General features: G+C 38.1%; 2 protein-coding genes across 4 annotated transcripts in view; both read left to right on the forward strand.

The window, feature by feature from the left end:
• The window catches only part of LOC124146969 (glutamate receptor-like), a 73,607-nt gene extending 66,975 nt beyond the window's left edge, over window positions 1-6,632 (forward strand). For both annotated transcript variants that reach the window (XM_046517555.2, XM_046517554.2), the window contains exons 16-17: window positions 1,203-1,310; window positions 5,434-6,632. In XM_046517555.2, coding sequence (XP_046373511.1) covers window positions 1,203-1,310; window positions 5,434-5,484 — 159 coding nt within the window. In that variant the 3' untranslated portion in view covers window positions 5,485-6,632. The remainder of the gene's footprint in view (window positions 1-1,202; window positions 1,311-5,433) is intronic.
• Window positions 6,633-19,529: 12,897 nt separating this feature from the next.
• LOC124146968 (glutamate receptor-like) overlaps window positions 19,530-26,597 on the forward strand; it is a 62,493-nt gene continuing 55,425 nt past the window's right edge. For both annotated transcript variants that reach the window (XM_046517551.2, XM_046517553.2), the window contains exons 1-2: window positions 19,530-19,799; window positions 25,300-25,452. In XM_046517551.2, coding sequence (XP_046373507.1) covers window positions 19,712-19,799; window positions 25,300-25,452 — 241 coding nt within the window. In that variant the 5' untranslated portion in view covers window positions 19,530-19,711. The remainder of the gene's footprint in view (window positions 19,800-25,299; window positions 25,453-26,597) is intronic.

The following is a 26,597-nucleotide window of genomic DNA, read 5'->3' on the forward strand; positions in this document are numbered from 1 at the left end:
ATTGTCGCCATGCAGCTGCAAATCATAACCAAATAGTAATACATGAAATAATATATACGGGTTCTCATAAAGCTGGATGACCAACTATCAGATCATCAGATCATCAAATATGAAGTACTGACTTTATTTTAGGCAAGGGGTGTAAACCAAGAAATGAAATATTCTCTCTTTATAAACTTTAAATGAACATATAAAGCTTACAGCTTCGCCCCTATACTATCATGATAATCGGAGTGTGAGAATAATATCTGCTAATGACATGGTTACAGTGACAAACCTTTCGTATTCGTTGAATTGGTAAGGATTAATAATAATGATGATCACAAACTACAAATACCAGCATCCATTTAGTATGAAACACTGAACGCTGATTCAAGTTGAAATCATTACTCATTCATTACTGTTTCGAGACTTCATTGTGGATAATATTACCTCCAACGAGGTTTGGAAGGTGGATTTTACACGTGGCTTGTGTGAGCAGGTGGCATTTTGTCTTATAACCTATTCTAAGTTTGAGCAAGCATATCAATAGTTGATCGTCAACGTTGTCGGGGCACATGATACACACACACACAAAGTCACATCTTACAAGCATCCAGTCCCCATTTGAGACATCGCGAAAGACAAGCTTTGTTTGATGTTTAACTCCATACTCAGCAAAATACCAGCTATTTGACCTTTAATCGAATCTGGACCTGATAAACCAGTGATTGATATTATAAGCAACGTCCCTAGACGTTGGGGTACGATCCACAATGGGCAACCCTGACCAGCCGATCCATTCAGTTGCCCTGACGACTGAGAAAGAGTTCTGGGGACCTATAATATTCTAACCCATAATGCCGACGGTCGATCATTAAAAGACTTATACTTATACTAGAAGACTTTCATCATCATAAAACTTTTATCACCATAAGACATATTACCACAAGACCTGTATCACTACAAGACGTAAATCACTACAAGACTTTCATGGTTATAGGATGTATATCACTACAAGACGTATAGCCCTACACTACTTATATCACAAGACTTATGAAACTTACATTTATATACATACATATGATTATTTCATAATGAAAATGCCTATGTTAGTTCTCTGTTGAAGAGCTGTATAATTGAAGTCCAAAATGCGATAGCCTTGACTCTAACATTGTCACAGTTAATTCACAGTCATTACATAGTCTTTCCTTTGTTACCAGGTCTCATTCGGATCGGAGGCTCGTTCCAAGTTTCGGTTGTCAATCAGCGGCCATTCGGATGACGAATCAGTTGGCGTTAGGACCCCGCTGAGATCGACGGGCGGGACGGTGAGTCGCCAACCCAATAGAAGCACACACGTGCAGTCTACAATACTTCCCCTGTATACATTTAACGGCAATACCATAGACAGGCCAACATTCTAATCTATTTCTGGGTTCTCAGTGGGTTCTGCAACGCTTTACTCCCTCATCAAGCTGACACGCCGTGACGTGAATGAAATAATGTTCAAAGCGGCGTAAAACTAACGACCGTCTTAGCATGAAACATTTTGGGTTTTTTGTTGTTTAATGCCGAACTCAGCAATATTCAAGCTGTATGACGGCTGTATGACGTAAATAATTAAGTCTGGACCAGGTAACACAGTGGTCATGAGCACTGATCTACGCAATTGGGATACGATGACATGCATCAACCATGTCTGCGAGCCTGACCACCCGATCCTGTTAGTCGTCTCTCACGACAAACATGGAACTCAAATTCTAACCTGGATTTTCACGGATACCTTATACATTACACGACGATACCATTAGACAGGTTAAACAAATACCCAGCTTTGGAAAGCGTAGTGGTGTTGAGGTAACATCGAGGTTGAAGCGCCTAAAGGTACAACGTGTGAAGATTATTTCCGGGGTCCCGCCGTAATATTGCTAGAATGTTGAAAGCGGCTTAAAATCCCCCTCACTCACTCACTACAAAGTGCGACTATGCAGCCTACTCCGGAGATGCTGAACTCAATCATAATATCGTTGATTGTGATTCCTGCATCAAACAAGATTCGTGATATCCGACTGTTCTTTATCTTCGACTTTGTTTCACCTCGAGTTACACCCGATTAACAGAAATGACTTTGACGAAACCACGTTATCTACCAGTCGGGGTGTGCTGCGCGACAAGTCGACATGAGAGCCGAGTTAAAGAGTGTTCATTTGATCTGTGTCTTTACTCCTTGGGTCCCGTGAAGATCCGAGTCAGAAAAGGTCTTCAACAACCCATGCTTGTCGTAAGAGGCGACTAACGGGATCGGGTGGTCAGGCTCGCTGACTTGGTTTATGCTTGTCATCGTGTCTCAATTGCGTGAATCGAAGCTCATGATGTCAATCACTGGATTGTCTGGTCCAGACTCAATTATTTACAGACCGCCGTCATATATCTGGAATATTGTTGAGTGCAACGTTATACACACAAATAAACATACAAACTTTGCTCCTTGCATGTTATCGTAACGCGATGGCGTTGATTGTAAATAAAAGCGACAAAACCCTTTCCATATTCATAAGAAATATCTGTCAAAAATAGAGCGATTGTACTTCAAAACTGTACGTTTCACATGTTCAGTTAATGTTTATATAGAAAGGATATTTCATTTCTTGGTTTATTTCCCTAACCCACAATCAAGTCTATACTTCATATTTTTTCATCAAGCTTTATGAGAACCCGTAAATTATTTTATGTATTACTATTTGGTTATAATTTGTAGCTGTATGACGACAATAGTATACTGCAGCAGGAACAAGTCACGATAAACATGTACAGAGTATAACTACGTTATCAAGCAAGTGATATACGGAGTATGGTTGACAAGTATACTTGTCAATCACACTCTGTATATCACTTGCTTGATAACGGTGTTAGAACCTACACGGAAACGTCGATCTTAATTGTAATAAAGAAGTTGTTCATCCATAAGTTCTGATCCTTACTTAGTACTCCAACTTCTAAATGCCTATCAAAGAAGTTAGGTACAGAGTCTTTTATCCCACTGTTAGTCATTTGTGTCCAGGAGTGGATAAAGATAGATTGTTTCAGTGACACTGTAAACACAAGCGACAAAACCCTTTCCATATTCATAAGAAATCTCTGCTAGAAGCAAAGTCGATTTACGATTCCGACTATATCCTGATCATGTGTTCACGAATCACCATCACATAGTGATGATATCAGGTGTTCACGGAAAGGTGAGCGTATCCTGCCCCACCGGTGGTACCCCAAACTCATGCTTTAAATCACAAATGTCCCTGGTCAAAACTCGAGTATTCACAGACGGACTTAATAAAGCTTCAGTATTGCATAACATAATAATTGCATAAAACAAATCTCACTCACTTGGCGGAAACGTGATTTAATGCAGATGACACACTCCTAATCTGAGTGAAGGCACTTTGGCAGTTAGTATGACGTAAATGCTAACATGCTCGACATATCGTGATCCTCAAAACTGTTTCGGTTTAAGGCCATAATGGACTGATTCGTTTACCAGCGACAATGGTAACCATGGTTCTTGCACTTTGCGATGCAAATTTGAATTGAAGTAGACATTTTCGATTGAGTATGTAGCAACAATTTGGTAAATGGAACCGAAGAAAATCTGTTCTGTAATTCCACTTTAAACCCAACATTAACTCGACCACAACTCTGTATTTATGCCAAAAATTCCCAATTCAGAGATTTCCTATTATCTATATTTTCTGTATGTCAAGTGGTATTACCCTCGTATTCAATTCCATATGATTCCATTTGTGCTTTGGGATCCGGGCAATAAACATGATTACTTTCGGCGATTTTTGATGAGAATCCCACAAGTAAATTAGCCAACATGAAAGAAACCGCGTGCGATAAGCATCTCAATGCGATTAACGTGCTTTTAACACATTAACCTTACCCAAACGACCAGGTAGTTGAATATCGCTTTCAAAGGTATAAGAACATGTAATTGGTTGAGCTTTTAGAGCGATCATAGAGGACCTACTCTTATCAAGTTGACCATTATGATGGAAAGTGAGAGCATGAACGACAAGGGATAGTTCAGCAAATGACATGTCATCCAGTTTATTGTGGCGGGCAGAAAAGCAAATAATCTCATAAAAAAGGACCATTTCCAGTGATTGCTGCTTTGTAGGTTTGATATTCTTCCTCAAAGCTAAGTTCCTTCAAAGCATGCACAGGTCATACTGGGAAAGTGCCATTTAAAACCAATCATTAACAACGCGACTAAGAATAAATTTATTGAAAGATTAGTATCGATTTCACGGCGCGTGTGCAAGCATTTGGTATTCCCTTGACTCCTGCCGCCTCGATCCCGCCTTTACAATTACTGCTCTGAGCTTGAAAACAGCTCCCAGAGGGCCCACAGAACATGGCTTGGCCCCATAACTCTGGATTTTAATAGAAATTATCCATTATCAAGAAAGATCATGCTGTAACATTCACTCGGCTGGAATATTCTACCAAAAGAGCGCTCTGTCTCTAGGGGTCGTTACAAAATTATGTCCAGACATAAAACGAAACTGGGTTCCTCTTTTTCAAGCAATATAAGTACTGACTACGAATTGCGTATAATATATGCGTTAAAGGTACAAAATGTGTACAGTAGGTCCTGTAATAGTACATATATGTATGCATATACTAGACAAGCAAATGATGTATAACACGAGCAAATGACGTGTGGCCTGTGTTGGCGGTTGTGCACCCATCTTTAATAGCTTGTTCCAATTTCATCTGATTGCAACGCCACGCTGACATCCATTTCGCCACGTTATTACTCATTTCATAGTTGTCTATTTGCAAATTATCTGTGGTAGTGGATCTACGGCCATCATAAAGTATATGAATGGGTGATGAAAGGCTGGTGCTGAATCTATGTATTTCCAAGCTATTGTGTCAACAGCGCCATCTATATTATTTCATGTACGTAGGACCAGAGGATGCTAAGGGTGACAGGAGTTTTCCCCCTTGCTTCTACTGGAATAAATCTGCAATGTTTTCACTTATTTTCATCTTTTGCTTTGTATTTATGAATCATATCGAAGATCTCCGAATCACCTAAAAGTAAATTAACTGATTTTGCTATAATTTAGGGGGAACGTCATGTATATTGCTTAATCTGTTGAATTCTGCTCCTTTGATACTTTTGAGTATTACTGAACGAAGTATTTTAATTAAAAATTTGTAAGACAAATTATGATTTAGAATAATTCCTCGTGTTCAAAAAATGTATAATATATGTTCATAAAGTGTTGGGAAATCGGAGATAAATGTATTGTATGTATATTGTAACGCATACATTATATTGTATATACATGATAAAGAATAGAGCAATTTGGGGCAAAAACGTAGACTATTGCAGCCGAATTCGTTAATTAGGTTTAATTATAAATATTTTTCGTGTTTCAGTTTACATATACAGGACCGGATAACGTTAGAAAGACACAAACTATTGTGTAGGAAAGCTCATTGTGTGGAAAACAAACAGCTGCAGCTGGAACCTTCAAAAATGGATTGTTTGAAATTACCATGACAACGGCCGAATCTCTCACACTGCAACTACTGGGCAGGCGAGCTAATGACCACAGTGCACATTGTGATATCAGTAATTAAATGCTTCATTTTAAAATAGATTTCTTTATTCTATTCAGGAAAGCACGTGAGTAAATGTTTTATTGTTTGAATCTTTGAATTTGATTGTTGTAAAATAATATTTCAATATGTTTAAAAAAAAGTGATAGTATCATTTAGATATATACAAATAACTGTGTCAGTATGCCATGTTTTAAGAACATAATATTATGTGCATTATTAAGGAATATGTTGTCCACTTTAAATCATTTGATGTACACTTGTTGTAGTTTTAATGTTATACATTGTATCCATATGCAAACTCTTGCTCTTATTAGAGACATTCTGGTAGCTATATGTTGACAGCTTCCCCCTCCCTTTGGACATAGTAACACTGTTATTGACATCCTTTTACACTAATTCATTACATACTTTCCAATTTGTTAAGTGCACCCTTATTAGTAGCTCTTGTTGAAATTATATAATTAGACGTTCATCGGTTTGGATATTTTCAACAAACTGTTACAATTTTTTATTTGTCTCAAAAAGCACTTTTGGAAATGTCCTTTTTCTAATTGTTAGAAACTCATGATGTCATAAATAAGCTTTCGTTAAAATTCTTACTGTAGTTGTATGACCATTGTACAATGAAGTGTCTGCAAGCTTATTGACCGATACTTTTGGAGCCTGCAGTTGTATTCCTTTATCAATCCATATACAATACTGTGTTGTTGGCAACTGCGAGTGAAGACTGTCGAATCTCTGAGCCAGAATAACTGACAAGCAATGTTATATACGAGTGTCTTGTTGAATGACAATATATGTACTTTTATGACATGTTAAATGCTCTAGTTTAAGCTTAGTTATGTATATATGTGTATATAGTAAGACTTCTGAATGCACAAGCATGATATTCCTATTTTTATACTTTCTCGTGTAATATTTGAACGCATGACTTCATAATAAGCCTCACGATTCCCGCAAGGGTTCATGTGTACAGTTGTCCCACACCCACATTTTCTAATAAAAACACTCTTTTGTAATATTGTTTTCGTTATTTCTATGACTTTTGACCTCACAGTCCAAGTGTCGTATGCACACAGATGCTATGAAACTACATACAATGAAACCTCGTGACTCCGGACGCCTGGACAATTCGCTCTCTGGAAAAATACAGTAAGAACCGTTTACGTTAATACAAATCATACAACAGCGTCGTAATGATTCGTTAAACCGTATATAAGTTAATGTGTAAGATTTCACTGAGAACGGTGCATGCCGGATAAACGGGGTTTCATGTTTACCCATTTTAAGAATACCCTGTCATCACTGATTTTCAGTGGCCCATTCATATAATTTTCACCACAATATTTCCCTTAACGCCAAGTGGAATCTGTTATGGTTATCCTCTTTCATTGACAATTAATACTTAGTTTCACTAAATGACATCTTCCCGAGGCAAGGGAATTAATCTAATAGATAGCCTGATAATCTTTACTTACGTGCATGCATCACCGACTACGACGCGTGAACATGCAACAATACAATACAGTAAACTATGGTTATAAGGAATTCAAAGGGACCACTAAATTAGTTCGTTATAACCGTAGTTCGTTATAAGCATATCTGCAGCATATGGACAGGACAAAAAAGTTCGTCATATCTGTCTGTTCGTTGTAAGCGTGTTCGTTTTTAAAGTAGTTTACCGTAATTCAGCGTCAATTGGTAAAACGCAATACCAAAGGGATAACCCAGGGTTTGTTTCTGACTTCACCATGACAACATTAACATCATAACACGTTTTCGAAGACGTGGCGCTCCTTATTTAGTGGCGGGCTCGCCCTGACCATGTTTCTGGGTTTGTCAGCCCCATAACAATACCCCAGCTCGTGGGTTTCACAAAGTGGTAAACGTCTGAGACCTGCATCACTACGGGCTTTCCTCCCACACCAAGCTGACACGCCGTGATATAACTGGAACACTGTTCAAAGTGGTGTTAAACCAAGCTAACACACTGGCTCAAATACAGTAAACTACGGTTATAACGAACTCAACGGGACCACTAGTTTAGTTCGCTATAACCGTAGTTCGTTAGAAGGATATATACAGTAAATGGACCGGACCAAAAAAAACAGTTTATTTTATCCGTCAGTTCGTTATAAGCGTGTTCGTCATAAACATAGTTTACAGTATATGACAATATTCTGTGAGACTGTGCTAAAAGAAGAATTTTATTAATATCTATCTTTCGAAATAATGTGCTAGCATTGGCGGCGACAGCGGTTTTTACAAATCTTATCAAACACATTCTACAACTAAAGAATATACATATTTACTTGTGATCAAAAATGTAAAAATACACCTAAACATCGCATGTTAAAATGAAAATATTACTAGCATCTGAAAGTGCACTCGGAAAGTAAATCTCTCTTTACCTTGTTATGAAGCAATATTATTAAAACGTGATTTCATGATATAACACAAATATATATTCATGTCAGTTCTAAACATGTATACTTATAACCAATGCCAAAATATACATTACTCACAATTTACTATTGATCTATATTAATATATTGATCGTTCAACTATAACGAAATTGTCAGGACTCTCTTCCAACTCGCTGTTTACTAATTATATTAGCATAACTATGCACTGTGTCTCAAAGGAATATTTAAGAACGAACCATTTTCAAAACTAATTATCAGTCTTCATCAATATAAGGGCATCAATCAGCTCAGCATCAAGTCTCACACTCACTGCTGGAACACTATTCTCCGTGGGGGGCACTTGTCAATATCTGCCAATCACAAATGTCATCCCAAGCGGTAGCGCGTGGACACACGGGTAGCCTCAAGCGATTCAACAACACAGCCTAAGTGGTAACTAACCAGTGATTGACAGCAAAGATTTTAAATACATTACGCGCGAAGCTTTGTTTCAACAATCTTAAGGGGACAATGTATTTGATGGTACGTATGTCTATAACACTAGTAGTAAAACCTCACACGTTTGCTACCTTTCAGAGTGAACTGCCCGGACTAACAAGAGTCTCGTAGTAATATCCCCCCAAACTGTAAACTCCCGGAAATCGGGGTTTGTGGATTAACGGGACCCAAACTAACTGTTTTTAATGCGCGTTCCTTTCCTGATTCAATTTTGCATGGTTAATTTACAGGTAACCTAGCTCTACATTGCAAACACATGCATCTCCATTATACTCTGACGAAATACAACGTGTTAGCAAATATATTGAGTGAAGCGGCATGGGTTGAGTCCAGTGTTTTTAGTGGGTTGTCAATTTGAATTATGGAATCAACGACAACGGCTTTTAACAAAATATGGCGCTGTTTTCGCGCAAGAAGTTGTTTCACGCCTCACTCGAACAATGACAGACACTGAAAGCATGTAGCACAACAACTCCGTAAGCTGACGTGACGTGCACCGCTAAACAAAACAAAGCAAGCAAGGTTTTGTTCTACACGATTAATATAACGTAAACCATATGACGTCACAGTCGTATATGGGAAATAAACGGCAAATTTGTACACATACTCATTTTTAAATGCCTAACGACAATGACTGAAACAGAAGTACTATTCTATCATATTAGCTTCCGCGGTGATGCAGCCGTCAGATAGGATGTTTCAATTAAAGAGAGTTTATTGTGATTTCATAACCTCTGATTGACCGATCAGAATCAAGTGATTTCGAAATTCATGGTAGAATTGGCGATATAACATGTTTCTGAATGGTATTTAATCAACCGTGTATATTAAAGCTATCTATTTCGTATTAGATTAAAATTGCATTTGGATAATATTTTTCATCACCATTATACTCAATAGATTTGATACATATTTTATGACCTGGATACCATACATATATAAATAAACAACAGCGACAAAACGTCTTCCACAAAACATCTCATTAAAAGATCCATTGTACAATTCCGACTCTATTATTAACGTGCGTTTATGAATTACTTTCAAATAGTGATGATACCAGGTGTTCGCGAAAAGGTGAGCATATCCTGCCCTACCGTTGACACTCGTCACAAACACATGCAAAGGCAAGTCAACTGGTCGCCAGAAAAAACACGGGAACACATGGTACAAGTCAAAATAGGAAATTGCATCGGACGTCATATATTACAAACTTATTCTTTTACTTACAGGGATGTATGACTTCAGAGTTTCAATATTATTTGAAAAGAAATCGCTCATAAAGTCAGAAAAAACAGTACATTTGCTCAATGAGCTGAGGTGAGGTGAGATGAAATGGGTTTTACTGTTGCGATCAAGATTACTCATTCATACAGCGACGTGCATGCGCGTGTCTGCGGCTACTGTTACTAGTCCGGCCTTATGTCGATTTCATGGTGCAAGCCCGCAAAAATTACATGCTGCAGTTTAACATGGATACCCCACTACGACACATTATACTATCGCCGAATCGGCCAGTCCTTGTTTTATCCCCTTAATGCCGAGCGTTGGACATATACTACAAGTACTATTTTTTAACATATGTTGGTATAACGCGACCAGCGAATCGGACTACCTACATTCCGTTTTCTCAAAGACAGGTCGCGAAAACAGATGTCAGAGTGTCAGAGACTGAAGTGGGTTTCACGCCACTGAAACAGTATTTAGTTATATCACGGTGTGCCAGCTCAGCTCTGGAGTACCTACCAACTGGATTCATATCATGGGCGTTAACTACATTGGAAACCTCATCAAGCATAAGCCATGTTCATAAGCCAACGATCATAATCGAGACAATCCGAGATTCAAACCTGTCTCACTTCAACAAAGGGACACCACTCTGTATAGCGAGTTATATCAATGGCGTAGTGCAGACAAACTAAATAAACTGATCGGGTTAGATTTGGTTATAGAACCCACGACCTAGTAGCTAAAGGACATAATTATGTTCAGTTCATTTTTGCGCCAAAGGCCTCTGTGTTTCCATAGAAACATATTATCTCATAAAGCTGTTGATGGCTTCTTTATACGGGTGATTCCAGATAATCTTGTTCCGATAAGGTCCAGCTGATTTGGTTCCTAAAAAGTAAAAGCTAGTTTGTGCATATCTCTATATTGTGGACACTCCAATACCTGTACCGTTGGAACATAAAATCAATTCTGATGTTTGATGCTGCAAAGATGTAAAATAACAGTTGTTTTTTTCTATATAGGTACATAACTATAAGCATATAATCTTACGTACAAAAAAGTGGGAGTGCCACTTGCATTATATTCTAATATTACCCAGTTTATTATAGCTTTGCAAAACAATGTGGTAAACAGCATGTTTGCGATTTATCATAATGATTTCGATTATCCAATGTTTAACACCGTGGTTGTACATCATTAAGATATCCATTACATTAAGGACAGTTTGTTTGGTCCAGATTCGATAATTGAAATGACGCAGTTTTATAGCTGTACTATTTCTTACTGCGGCGTAAAACAACACTGCATGATTGTGAAAAACAACTGACATCAAGGAAAAGTGTGTGTCAGACATTGTATGTAACTGTATCAGACTAGTGTTTGCTGAAGTCTTCAACGATACTTAAATACTTAACATAAAACTTAAATACTTAACTTAATACTTTAATGCTTAACTTAATATTGACATTTTTAAGTTAATACTTATTGCTTAACCTACTACTTTAATACTTAACTTAATACTTTAATGCTTAACTTAATACTGAAATTCTTAAGTTAATACTTAAATGCTCAACTTAATACTGAAATACTTCACTTAATACTTAATGCTTAACCTACTACTTAAATACTTAACTTAATACTGAAATACTTAATTTAATACTTTAATGCTTAACTTAATACTGAAATACTTAATTTAGTACTTAAATGCTTAACTTAATAATGAAATACTTCACTTAATACTTAAATGCTTAACCTACAACTTAAATACTTAACTTAATACTGAAATACCTAACTCAATACTTAAATGCTTAACTTAAAACTGAAATACTTTACTCAATACTTAAGTGCTTAACTTAATACTTAATTATTTCACTTAATACTGAGATACTTAATTTAATAATTAAATGCTTAACTTAATGCTAAAAACCTTAACTTGATACTTAAATACTTAAGTTAATTCTTCAAATGTCCAAACATATTTTCAAACATACGTATCGTTATCTGCAGTCAACTCATTTCTATAACAAACACTGTCGCTTGGAAACAAGACCCGTGTCTGTGACAGAGTAAGACAGTAGTTAAGCATCCGTTTCGCGAACACCTTGTGCAAACACTAACACGTTTACAGGTGTCAGTGTAGTTTTTCCAAATTGTCGCTCCCATTTCTGTATTTTTGCCACTCTCTTTTTGTGACGCAATGACATGGTTTGTGATATTACAGTCACTGTTTTAATCAAGCATACCGTTTTATTGAATTTTATTTATTTATTTTTTCATATTTTATCTATTTCATGCTATATTTCCAAAAAACTACGATGTATATCTGTTTATTAAAATTTTATTATGCATACAATTTTAACAGTTAATGATAACCATTATTAAGCAAAGGCAATGTCTCAGTTTTCCCACAAGGCATTGATTGTAACGGAATTTATAATCTACAAGTATTATTTGTTTCGCGAGTGGTCAGTAAATGATTGACTACATAATTAATTTGAAATTCCAGGAATACTAAAAACTAGGAGTTACCACAGTTCTTATGGTGGGAACAGATTGTTCGAACTGTGGATTATCATTAATAAATTGTTCAAACGATAGACCGCACGAAAGAAATAACTGAATGAAATCGTGCCGCACATATATACAGTTGATAAATAAAATAAACATGTATTAGAAATCCACATAAGCATGCATATGTTTTATTTGATGGGCACGGGTGGCCCAGTCGTCGATATTTGCTATACAGCATGACAGAAACTTGATCGCAGGTTCGAATCCCAGATTCCTCCAGATGATGTTGTTAGGTTTGTTAGCACCATACCTAAGTTCGTTCGTTACACCAAAGAGGTATATGTCCCCTGTCCCCTTCCACCAAGCTGTTATATAACATAAATACTTTTGAAAGCAGCGTTGAACCATACTCACTCTCTCCAGATTTGATGAAGTGTTTAACAGTGGCTGTTTTGTATACATAATAATATTACGATTCTTATTTCTGGTTGCAGTGAGCAACTATGTCAATAAAGATGGTGATAATGACTTTAAAATATTCCATCTTTCAAGAATTTAAATTTATACTTAAATCGTTTAGCAAAGTAATATTGACACCTTTTAGAACAGCAATTTAGTTGTTGAGTTAAGTGATTATTGTATGATGACTCCATGGCGCCTCTCAGCGTGTTGGGTCGCCTTCAGAATGCGTTGCTGCAAATGGCAAAGCAGTCCACGGGTTGTTAGTCTTCATTTTGACGTTTAAGACTGAAATAAACTTTAGAAATGTGCTGCTTACAATCTAATATAGACTAACATTTTATGACCACGCAAGATAAAATTGCTTCGCGGCTGGTTACATTTTCAACAAAACTCTATGAATTTTCTTTACGTATGACCCAGGCTTTAGGAAAACTGTAAACTAATCTTTCAAATTGCTCTAAAACAGGGCACGTTCAATTCACTAATGAATGGATGTCTTTTCTGCATCATAATATTTATGCCGGATGGAATAGGAGTATAAATGTAGATTAACATATGTTTTGCCTTCCCACCCATGCACGTGGATGTTTTCTCTCGGGATGTGGACAATTGTACGTGTTGTCAGTAAACGGTTTACAGCATCCAAGCTCTTGGTAACGCTTTCAAACCGTTTTAGGGTGGACATGTTGAGGACGTTTCCAAACGTGACGCAAACGTGACCAAAATGACTTGTTTTGACATCTACAATATGTTCTCGAATTTGTTCAGATGAATACTTGGCTTGCCTTTGCATGTGTTTGTGACGATGCCTCCGATGGAGCAGGATACGCTAAGCTTTTCGCGAACACCTGGTATTATCATGGTGATTCATAAACACATGTTTGTGATGTAGTCGGAATGGTATAATCAGCTCTGTTTTAGCAGATTTCGTATGATTATGGAAAGGGCTTTATCAACTAATCGATGACAAAATAGAGTTAGGATTATCAACGTTTTGTAACTGAAGCGACATTTCTCCGTAGATGCCAATGCCGTTATCAAGCAATTGATTGCTTGTCTGGTATAGACACCTGATAGTTACGATAGGGTTGGCATCATGGTTCCAGAGCTCGTTTCGTAAACATCCAGATGGGCGACCAGCTTAAATATGGGCTACCCTCTAATAGCTGTTGACACGCCGTGATATAAGGATATACTGTACAAAACGGTAAGAAATCCACCTCCACCAGTCTCTTTATAAGTCAGCATTTATATAACTGTAATTTTCCTGAATTCTCTGAAACAAAACATGAACACACTCACACATAAATTGAAGGTGCACGAATTGAAACAAACAATTGTAGCAGATTCAAACACAGTGAATTCCTGACCGGCATGATAGCCACAGTAAAATGACACTCGTCGATAACAGATGCCATATAACATGTTGTCTGTTCAAGCATAACATGGTGCTGAGCTAATATGCAATATAATCGTGGGAAAGACGATACTTCTAAAAGTCCTGTTATTCACTTAGGTAAATTAAATTTTCCATTTTGGAAATAACATTCCTTCGAGAGAAAAAATGTTCTCAGCGGACATGTTTCAACGTATCGGGCATATTTTATTTATGATATGACGTGCCCTTGAGAAATATCAGTCAATATTGCACATCATGTTTGGATATCAGTGGAATTGAAATGCAACGCTATTCGATTTTGCGGAGGGTGCAATCATCTACTTTAAATGAAAAGAACGCAAAGTGGCGGCCCTTTATTATGCGATGTTGAAATTATCAGTTATTGACTTCCTCCCTGACACATGTTCCCAGTTGTATTATCAATAAGAACACGATTTCACTGAAAACGCCCTGTAATCATCGTAACTTAATAAAGTTTCATCAGTTTCAATGTTTTCAGTATTTATTCATTCTGAGAGGTAATCGATATTTTTCTATGTAGGTTAATATGTCTACATCCAAAGCGTATGTGTAAGTAAGGATATCTGTTTCTTCTGGTCACACAAGTTTTCGTCCGTTGTAATCATTATCTTCCTACCGGAACAAGAAGGTGGAAAAATATACCACATCTTTATCAAATTATATTCTTCTTCTTGAAAACGACAGGGAATGAATTCCACTATCTCTCCATGGGGGCCAGTATTTGAAGGAGGAAGTCGCAAACATTCCTCACCCTACTTTTACACAAATGATTATAATGTGTACCAAAAAATAGTCGGAACGTTGAGGAAGTTCTGAAAAGTGTGCGCTCTGATAATGAATAATATTAAATCCCGCCCAACTCCTTAGTACATGATGTGTTCTACGACCTGCGCCTGCGTCCTACTGTAGACATATGTGAGTGAGTGAGTGAGTTTGGTTTAACGCCGCTTTTAACAGTATTCCAGTTATATCGCGGCGTGTCAGCTTAATGTGGGAGGAAAGCCCGAAGTGATGCAGGTCTCAGACGTTTACCACTTCGGTGAAACCCACGAGCACGGGTATGGTGCTGACAAACCTAGAAACATAATCGGGGCGAACCGGGATTCAAACCCACAATCATAGGTTTCTGGCGTGCCCAAGGGACGCAACTCTGCACAGCGAATCCCGGCGCCTTAGACGACTGGGCCACCCGTGCCCCCGTAGACATATGTTCATGTTGTACATACACATTTCATTTGTGAAAACTCTCTACATACTTATAACACCAATGTACCTCTTTTAACTCTCTTAATGTTCTGTAATGAAGCTCTTTTCTTCTCTGTTCAATTTGCTCTGACGTTAAGGACTCTTGCTTAAAAGAATTTGATCGGTGTTACAACATTCAATAAGTAACGCTTCCCAAACGAAAACTTGTGGAGGACATTTCCAAATTTGACGCGTCAGTGACAACAATGATGTTCGATGCAATTCCCCATCTTGACTTGCACTATTTGTTTCTGGGATTCTTTGGGTGAGGTTAGGTGAAATGGGGTTTAACGTCGCGTCAAAGATTGTTGCACTTATATAGCGACGTGCATGCACGTGTATGTGTGTGTGGGTGCTTGTACTAGTCCGGACTGATGCCGATATATAGTGCTTTCCCACTGAGATACCATGCCGCAGTTTAACATGAATACCCCACTCAGACACAGTATACAGACTCCGAGCCGACCAGTCCTTGTTTTAGCCCCTTAATGCCGAGCGCCAGACAGGGTAACACAAGTACCATCTTTTAACGTCTTTCGCTATGACGCGGCTGGGGATCGAACCACAGACCTTCCGCTCTCCGGCCGGACGCTCTACCATTAGACCACGGAAGCGGTCGGGATTCTTTAGGGGAACACTTACTTGCTTTTGCATGTGTTTGTGACGTGTGCTACCGGTGGGGCAGGATACGCTCACCTTTTCGCGAACACCTGGTATTATCACAAACTGATCGTGATTCATAAACACACGCTCATGATATATTGGGAATTGTACAATGGACTCTGCTTTTAGCAGAGATTTCTTATAAATATGGAAACGGTTTTGTCGCTTTGATGTACAGCACTGTTTGCCGATATCTTTCCTTTGTCGATGGAATGTGGTATACGACCCCGGTTCCGTTATCAAATGATGAACTACAAAATGTACTTTAATGACTCATGAATTCACGTTGCTTTATTTATTGATGGTAATCGGACCAACAGTAACTCAAGCTATCCAGGTTTTAGAGTAAAGGGGATAAAATGCGTTGATAAAAATATTTATAGTTCTAAACTTGTTTGCTTGAATTAGATCCAAAACCATGTTCCCCTAAAGGTTCTTACTTTTTTTCCATAATATTCCCATCTGCGCCTACATTTTCTACGTTTCCCTGATCAAATAATAACAATTACATGAGGTTCCCAGATAAACCAGTATAACCAACGAAACTCATCACCAGGAATGAAGGAATGGTGTGGCATTGTAGGGATTCCGTGTTGGAGTAGGTTCACTGTGTCCCTGCCCTGAAAACAGACATTCGTTGTTTCTTACATGGGATCTACACCGTGGGGGTTGAGATATATAGCCAGTCGGGTCAGGCGTTGTTACTAGTGACGCCATCCTCGCCTCTCGCACAGACCCCGACCATATACTCAGCATGGAATAAAACAACAACCACCAGTCTGTTCTTATCCGCTCTCACAGCATCTACTCGTCCTTTTCCCAGCTCCAGGAAATTTAGTTATTTAATACTCGAGGGCTTCTTTAGATTTCAACGACTAGTCGTTTGTCTATTCTTGGACAAGCATGGGTTATGGCTACCTATTCTAACACTGAACTTACGCTATACTACTTGTAAGGGTTTTGCGCCGCCTTCAGCACTATACAAGCAATTTCCCTGCGGAGCAAGCTGAAATTGGCTTCAGGCAGCTACAGTGTACCCTTGTTGGGAATCGATCCCAGCCTTACAGCGTGACGAGCGAACAGTTCAACTACCCTACCGTTTACAGACTTATATACAGAAGATGCACTGCCCCTTTATTGAAGACACTGGAGGTAAATCCAGATCAAAAGTCAATTCCATTCTTAAGAGGCAAAATCTCTAAACTGTCACGTCATTGAAGAAGACAAATTACCTTACTCTACGTCTAACTATGCACACCTTTACATGAATTTCTGTCTAAAGTTACAAGTAAATAAAAACGAAAAAACCATTTCCGTCATCAAAAGACTATTCTGCTGCAAGTCCATTACATAATTCAGGTTATATCATAAGCATGTGTTTATGGATTACTATCAAATAGTGGTAACACCAAGTGATCGCGAAAGGTGAGCGTGTTTATACCCTGCCCTGTCGGTGGTACCCGTCGCAAACACATGCAGAGGCAAGTCAAGTATTTATCTGAACAAACACGGAAATACACGGTACCAGTCAATACAGAGATTAAATCAGTCACCCTTTTTGTCACTGATGTGTCAAATGTAGCCGTCCTCCACGTGTCTACCACAAGACGTTTTTACTAAGGCCTTAGTCTAAATTCACCAATTTTGTTAAGATCATGTTTTCTTCAATTGGTTATGGCGTGCAGACTTGAATGGTGTGAGATAATTGTTAAATAATCCGCGGTGATATTGCTGTGATATTGCAGTATAAATAAACTTTCAATTACTCACTTCATTTAAAATTTAATGGAATAACATCCGACAGATAAAGTCCAATCGAAATGACATCATTAACTCATGCATGTTCTTATTTTGTTTGCTGTTCATTGCACAAAAACATCAGAAATTAATTGAAACAAGTCATAGGAAAAGCGTATAAAAGAACACTGTGGGTGATTTTTAAAGGATAACATTGCCCAATGGATTTGCAAGTAGCTTATTGTCTTGCATGAATAATAAAGTAATAACGTCAACTTTGGCTTCTTGTGGGACCAAAAAAGATAAATATAGTTACCTTTTTTTAAACCAACATTGATTCATTGATGTTTACCCCATTCATTAGTAAAGCAGTTAGGATAACACACAATTCCCAAGACCAATTAAACGAAAACTTAATTCATGCGCAGAGTGTGAAGTACAAAATGCCCATCGTCCGAGGTGTTTTATGGTCAAATTGTTCGTTTCACATGACATTCATTTTGCTATCACGGCAACAAGATCAAAGCTATCGAAGACAAGTAATAAAGATTAAGATAAAATATTGCCAATGAATACACCTTCTATTAACCGACATTAGAAAATTATACGGCATTTTTTCTCTTATTAACACAAGTGCTGACCAAAGCTGAATGCATAAATGGTGAAACACAAGTGCATATTTGAGCAATTATTCTAAAACACTCTCCCCATATATAATCTAATATTTATTCCTGTCTTTGAGGAAAGGCCACATGTGGTAACAACGGTTTCCTGCCATGACAATTAAAAAGAAAAGGTGGTTAAATAGCGTAGTTATGTGTTAAACACCGACATTTCTACAGAGCAGACCGATGCAGTAATTAAGCCTTTATCTCTTAAAGTATCGTCCCTGCTCGTTCGTGATTCTTCACAAAGCCAAACTGAGCGAACCGTAGCACTCCAACGATAGCCTGCTTCTAATCCCTTGCCGGAGGGGAGCTGGGCACTACCAATCGATAAATGACAAAATCAAGCAAATGGAGAAATTTCCTCGTGTACCGAACATCCACATTCCTCCAATGTCGACTAGCCTCCATTATGACATATCGTCTGCTTGCGTGATTCCCGCGCTTTTATATAAACAACTAACACGAGAGAAAACGGTTATTTCCGAGATTGGAAAGCATCCTCCATTTTTCAACTGAAGCAATTTTGTGACGCCACGCAGCGTGTTTAGAAAGGTGCTTGGCGTCTCCCAAATAACATTAGCCACGGTCCCTAGTTTCCTCATATAATGCAGAAAAGAAATATAGTGACAACTTGTCAAGTTTCCCTTGCGGAAGCTGTGTTTACATTCATTCGTAGGATTTAAAAATGGAGGTTGTATACAACGCGATAATTAAATGGCTGAAACGAACACGAATAGAATGTTAGTGTTTACCATGAAAATTATTCTTTTCCGAAAAGATGTTTAGTTAGAATCCTTATTTCACTAGGAGGCAAAGCTAAAAGTAAGCCTAACGAGTATTTAGAAGAGCCTCTGCGCCTCAACAATAGACCTTTAATGATCTCTCCTTACTAAACATTCAATACTGTTTACCGATCGAACTTCTCAGCTAAACATTGACCGCCATCGCTAGCTAGACTGTTTACCAATGGAATTGCCCAAAACATTAGCAGGAATCACCGCGTAATACACCATCCGACAACTTTCATTTCCACCCGTTGTTTCGGCTGAGCCGGGGGAACGCATGCGACCTCGCTCGGAGTTTAAGAAAATTGGATCTTTATTGCGCATGCGCACTTGTCCTTTTGAATCCTCCTCAAATATTAGTTGTGTGCAATGGCGAACGATGATGATCGAAGCGCTTGAGCTTCGTTATGGCTATAGAGTTTCAGTCTCGCGTTTCTTTATTCACTGGACATGAGAAAGACGCCTATTCTTGCGTTTCTTCTTTGTCACTGGATTTATCTGGGGTCGTTTCAGAGCCCGTTAGATCGAGTGCCAGTTGGTAAGTAATACTTTCCTTCATTGTTATCTATATAGCTCTTCTGCCACCATGTTTTACAGCCATACGCTATAGCTCTAGGCATCACTTAAACCCTGGTAATATCGCGAATTACCCTACAACCACGGAGCCATATATTTTGTATATTACATACATATTACAAGGTTAATGGACAAATAAATACACTTGGATGATTATATTGTCTTTCTATGGGAAAACATAGCTTGTTTACATGCGAGACAAAACGAACAATTTAGTACGTCCTTCTCTGCTTGCAAGTAGTTTTTCGGGGCTATAACGGTGCTTGACACGCGAAGGATTCAAGAAGGCAGTGAAACCCCTGTTAATGCAGAAATCAATAGACCGGGACCCTCAGGGAGGTAGTTCCTGCATGTTCTGAAGCTAGTCGTCAGCAGAGTCATTCTAGAATTCAGTCCCCATTTCCCCCAGCAGTGTGGCCGTGGTACACGGACAGGCGTAGTAGATTTCCGTACTTTGTGCACGTGTTTATTCTCCTGGCACTCAAATCGGATCAGTCGTGATTGTTTACTGTGTTTATTGTGTTGGACATCTTCTTTCCGTCCATTGGTGTTACTAATGGCACAAGTGAGAAACACGTGGTCTAATAACATTAAATAATGTTGGGCATGACACACGCCAATATTCCATAGGGTCTCTTAATTGTTAGGTTTCTGTGGTGACATTTCTCTGGCCATATTGTCCATCGTTATCAGATCCTCCACAGACTCGAGTAATGGGTTCCTGAAATGGTAATGAGCCAGCAAGGTAGTCTCAGTTAATTCATTCCACTTTGGATGTCGTTGGACTCTTGTTATTTTAAATTTGTATTTCTCCAACGATGCATGTAAAACGGCAATACACACTACACCAGTGCCGCTTTTATAACGAACCTCGTTTTACAAAAAGGTAAAGGTCATTTATAAATTACATTTCGAGGCATCGAGTTTACTGTCTCTCACGTGATTTCTGTGTAACAATCCAACGCATTTTTACGTTAACCAACATGTAAGCCATTTCTTATGTCGAAATTTTGAAGTTATTACTTAAAAGATTCAATTTTACAGAAAAAACAGCAATTCAAACGGAGATCCATTTTACAAAAAAAAACACATAGAAAATACAATAGTGGCCAAGTTTCAATAAACGACCCCCCAGAAGAGATGTCTGGAACAATATACGCCTTAGGCATATTAATTAATTACGGACGGCAAAAACTATCATATTCCTGAATAAAACATTAGCGACTGAAACACGGTGTTTTGTCTTCACGTACATTCCTCTGTTGTATCTTCCTTTTACGACATCCGGTGTTAGAGAAAGTACACGATTGGTTTATGTCGATTTGACCCAGACCTTCATGAGGTTAATATGAAGCAAATTACAATTCTACGAAACATATCTCACCTTGGTAGCACACCCTTACCACAAACATAATACAACTCTCATGCAATAGATATTATTAACGTCTACAAGATACAATTCACACACAGACCTGTTACATTTATCTATGAGTAACGGCCTTCACATCCCAATCTTCAAATGCGTACTAAGTGATAAAAGAGAAATATCAATACCATTTCAGTTAATAGGGCCATGGTTGCAAAGAAGCATTTGCGGTTGGATGAGAACAGAAGTCACAGTCTAAATTGTGATTGAAATGACTACCCTGACATCAGTTCCGTAATTAAGCCAGCATTACCATCGTTATGCTTAATGAACATCCGTTTTAACTTCATCTACATTCATGAAACACATACTAGAAACAATTAGACACAAAAGTCTCAGTAAATCGCGTAACGTTAATCATGCGCCTCCTGGCCGGGCACTAATTGCTTCTAGATTCCCTAGCTTGCAAACACCTCAGCAGAGGAAGACTTCGGTGGCTAAGCGTTGCTATGGGTGTTCATCAATTCTTGACGCCTCTTTGGATTATTTCTTACTGTCGCCATTTTGGATTGTCAGTCGGCACCAATGAGTGGAATTACGTAGACACCGATGTGCCAGTGCTCTGACATTAATACCATCTCCTGCTTTATATATCTTTATAAACAGGAACTAGACTCTTGAGATACGATGGTGGATGTTCCTTTTGGAGATCCTTGGGGAATCGTATGTTCTGAGCTATCAATCATAAACCTTCCCTAACCTTTGAAAACTCAGACTTACATGCTATTTGTGTAGCTTCCTAGGGATAAAGAATGCATAGCTTATAATAATATAGACTATTATTTCTAGCGGCAATCTGTTTTGCTGAAAGAGACTAACCATAGATGCATATCCAGGTGTCCATTTTTGGTGTGACTCGAGGCATTAAACTTCGCGATTGCTTGGAAATTTAGACACTGTTGCTAAGTATGTACTTCAATCATTTACTGGTAGATAGAGGTCACCGGTGGTCCAGTCGTATAAGATGCAGCAATTTTATGTGCAGAGTTGCGTCCCTTAGGCGTGCCAGAATCCTATGAATGTGGGTTCCAATTCCGGCTCGCTGATTTATGTTTCTAGATTGTTCACCACTATACACTTCCTTGAGGTGTCACCAAAGTGGATAAGGCAAAGACCTCCATATCTCCGGGCTTTGCTCCCTTGCAGGGAGGGACAACATATGCGGTGCCTTTTAAGGCCTAATGACTTCTAGGGCATTTTCTTACATCGTATAATACGTGAAGAATACTTACTCAGAAACACCATATTATGCTTATCAATACGGGATTTGTCCAATATTGTAAGGTGAGATAATGGGGTTTAACGTCACGTTCAGGATTATTTCACTCATATAGAAATATGCATGTTTATGTGGCTGCTTGTACTAGTCCGGACTTAAGCCGGTTTAATAATGATAAACCACCGAGATCCCATGCCACCGTTTAAAGAAGTTTACTCAACTCAAACACATTGTACTGATTTGAGGTGACTAGTCCTTGTCTTATTCTCTTGGTATTACGTAAACATGGGATCGAACCATCGACCTTCTGCTCCCCAGGCAGACGCTCAATCCACGACACCACTGGAGGCGGTCGTCAATATTGTAATGCACGGTGTGAAGCAATAGTAGTCAGCCATGCTGAAGACATGCCAATCCACAAACTACAATGCATTTTCGTTAGATTCATGTTCAAGAACCCGACCTGTTTTTAATATCAACGCATCCGTTAATATTAACCAAGTAGGCCCAGGACAGCCAAAACATTCAATGCATTAACGTTAGTTAAATAATATTTACGGATTCCAAGGGGCACAATTGTGTTACTTGCTTTCCCCAGACGTGACAGAAGCCTGAGCTTGGGGATTCGAATCCAAGACTATGTGGCCAGGTTTGTCAGACTAATACCCGTGGACAAGGATTTGTCCAAAGTAGTAAAGGTCTCATCATTTTGGATGTTCCTGCTCACATCAAGCTGACACTGCGAAAATACTGAAATAATTTTCAAAGCGGAGTGAAATCAACCTCACTCACTCACGCATTACACTAATACAAAATACTTTGTTCAATTGCCCATGCATACCTAATTGTAATACCAGCCTTATAGTGTCTTATGGTAGCCCAAGCAACACAGTAGTGAATTACAAGCCTTCTTCAATCAGATGTGTAGTTACACATGCAAATACGGTTTGGACACTCCGATGCCATTATTTCCAAGATCGAAAGGTTCATTTATGGATAATCGTATGCAAATTGATATTCAGTAATAATCCAACACTGTGCAGCTTAATGGATATCGGTTTACTTTCAATCGATACATTAAATTCAGGCTTGTGCATGAGTGAGATTAGTCCCTGGTGGACACTTGTTATTCATAGGGTTATATCCTCTGGTTATTGTGTATACATATATACATATATATATTTACATTGATATCAACATTCAGAGCATAGATATACGTACGAGTCAACGTATAGGATTGTGATCAATAAATTGTGGTAAATTGTGTTTCTATATATTCCTGACAGTGTTGACGATAAAATAAGCGCTTTATATATATATATATATATATATATATATATATATATATATATATATACACACACACATCATTTCCACATGCTGGAGAAGTTCTGACACAGCTGAAGTTGTGACTATATAACACACGTTGCATGCACGAATAAGGAATTTATACGGGAAAAGAGAGGGGAATGTCAACTATTGGTAATAGGTATCGATGAACTAATATCCAGTTGTTGGTGTCAGGTCAGTATTTTTCATGAATATATTTAAATACTATACATGTACATGGTATACTATACATATACATGTTATGAAAGTGGATCCAGGAATTTGAAAGTGGATCCGAATTGTACCTTTTCAATGCAGGTTATTTCAGGTAAACATACATTGAAGGGCGTATATAGTGAAACTTCGATATTTGGAGTTATTCCAAATTATATTGAAAAGTTCGAGGCAAGAGGAGTGTCTATGATAGACAAGAGATTTAATGACGAATATGCAGGGACGTAAACGTTGCCATAATCATAAGAAAACTCCACGAAAAGTAGAGCCCATTGTACGATTCCGACTATGTTTTAGCATGTGTTTATGAATCACTATCGAATAGTGATGATGCCAGGTGATCGCGAAAAGGTGAACGTAGCCTGCCCCAACGGTGGCACCCGTCACAAACACATGCAAAGGCAAGTCGATTGTTCCTCTTAAACAAAACTCGTTAACATATGGTACATGTCAAAATAGGGAATAACATCTGACATCATATTTGTCACTGATGCGTCAAAATGCCTTTGAATGGTGTAAACTTGATCAAACAACTTTTGAGCAAGAATCGTTTGATACTCTTTGAAATATTCGTAGAACGAGCATGCTCGACTGTACCTCAAAAGGTGTGAAATGTAGACACCAAAGGCTAGAGCTTCTGACTATTGCTCGACATAAAGGGAAAGTTGAATATTGGAAGAAAATGACAAACATCAGAGACGTTTAGAAAACATGTAGTGTCTTTAGATAATGCCGAATATTAACCACGCTATCTTAACAGTTTAAAAGAAGATGGCCTCTATGAGGTAAGTTTGGAAAGACATAATAGTGTCTTTAGATTAACACCCCTTAACCATTGGTTATGTGTATTTAATCTCGTCCAGTCTGTGGTAATCTATGCCACAAATCAGTCATTTTGTCAGTATCGGTAGCCTTGTGACAATAGCGTTGTTAGAAATGGATTCGTTTCTACAAGGCTACAATTTGTGATGCCAATGAATGTTTCTCATTTTGCGAACACTTGATGTCATCACTAATTCCCAATGATACATTCACATTATTTTCGTCACTATTTTGCCTTTGGAATAGTGACATTTTGAATGTAAATGGTTAATTTGCCATCAAAATATGAAACAATTCTGATTTAACACCTGAAAACCAACGACATGTTAAGACTCATAATTTCACAGTCAGGTGCTAATATTGAAGTTCCAGTTTAACTCCCATGGCCACTTCTCTGACGTTTTTTTTTTGTCCATTTTCTGCATCCAATAGGTGCCGTCTTTGATCGGAACTCAATCCAGGTGGATACAGCCTTCAGTCATGAGGTACAGAAGAAGAATAGTGGGTCCGGGCACCAAAGGTTCGAACTCAAAAACTGGACAATCACACTTGATGTCACCGATAGTTTCGCCGTCAGTAACGCACGTAAGTAGCGCCCGTTGGTCTCCAAGTTAGGACAGAATTGAGCGAATAGCTTCAAATTGCATTAATAACAAGCTGTGTTTTTCAGCAAGAATCCTCCTCTGACACCTGCGCCAAAGCTTGTCAATTTCAGAGTCGTAATTGACAATATGATTAATTTGACAGGAGACGACTGGATTGTATTCCCCCACATCAGTATCCAAGTTCGCAAAATAATTACCTTGTGTCTACTCGCCGTTGACGCTCCTGCCATAACAACTGATTCGAGTTCAGGAGAACACCAATCGCGTGATTAGGGAAGCTCACTGATTTCAGATTAGGTGTTTGTAGCCACGTCTATAACTAAAATCAAATTATCAAAATTGTTTCGATAGTATTTCAAGTACATCTATGGTGTTTTTACCTTTGCAAAATATTTTTGTAGCCGAATACTTTGAGGGACTTTGATGTACGTTGTAGATATTGGCTGTTTCTTTCAATTTATCCGAATATGCATGTAATTAGAGAGTTATATATAGTTGAGGCTTGTTACAAGTTTCAAAATGGAAGTAATGACAATAATTTTTTTCCAGTGATCATGATTTTGACAATTTTCGTTCAATGTTCTATGCGCCACAGTGGTATTTATCCGTAACAGTTCAAAATGTCGACAATATTAACAACATCGGTCGTATTTTTCTTTGGTTTTCCTATGCACCAAATTGTTTGTCACGAGATATTTTCGAATTCGATATATCTGATAATGAAGGAATTAAGCAAAACTGAAATGATTGTGTTCAGGTCAAAAAGGTCTCATAATTCTCCATAATAAACCATCATATAAAAATTATTATGAAAAATGTCAAGTAATGCTATATGAAAGGCAGCCCTATCAATGAAAGTGGCTTTCTGTCACTTGTGTCTGCGGCAATATAAACACACCTAAATGTGTGATATTTCCCATGTACACACCTTTCACACAGATGCACAACATTGTTATCAAAAGCAAATAACATTCTAAAATCGCAGAACATAAAAGTGATAAGATTAATGAGACGAGATTTGACCTTTTCACTTGTTCAATGAAGGAAATTGAAAAACGCATTGAGATCTGTATGGAATGTACACATATCGATCAAAACCACATGTACAGGACACATTAGGACCAT

Source organism: Haliotis rufescens, unplaced genomic scaffold, assembly GCF_023055435.1.
Source record: "Haliotis rufescens isolate VD_foot unplaced genomic scaffold, xgHalRufe1.0.p SCAF_7, whole genome shotgun sequence".
NCBI lineage: Eukaryota > Metazoa > Mollusca > Gastropoda > Lepetellida > Haliotidae > Haliotis > Haliotis rufescens.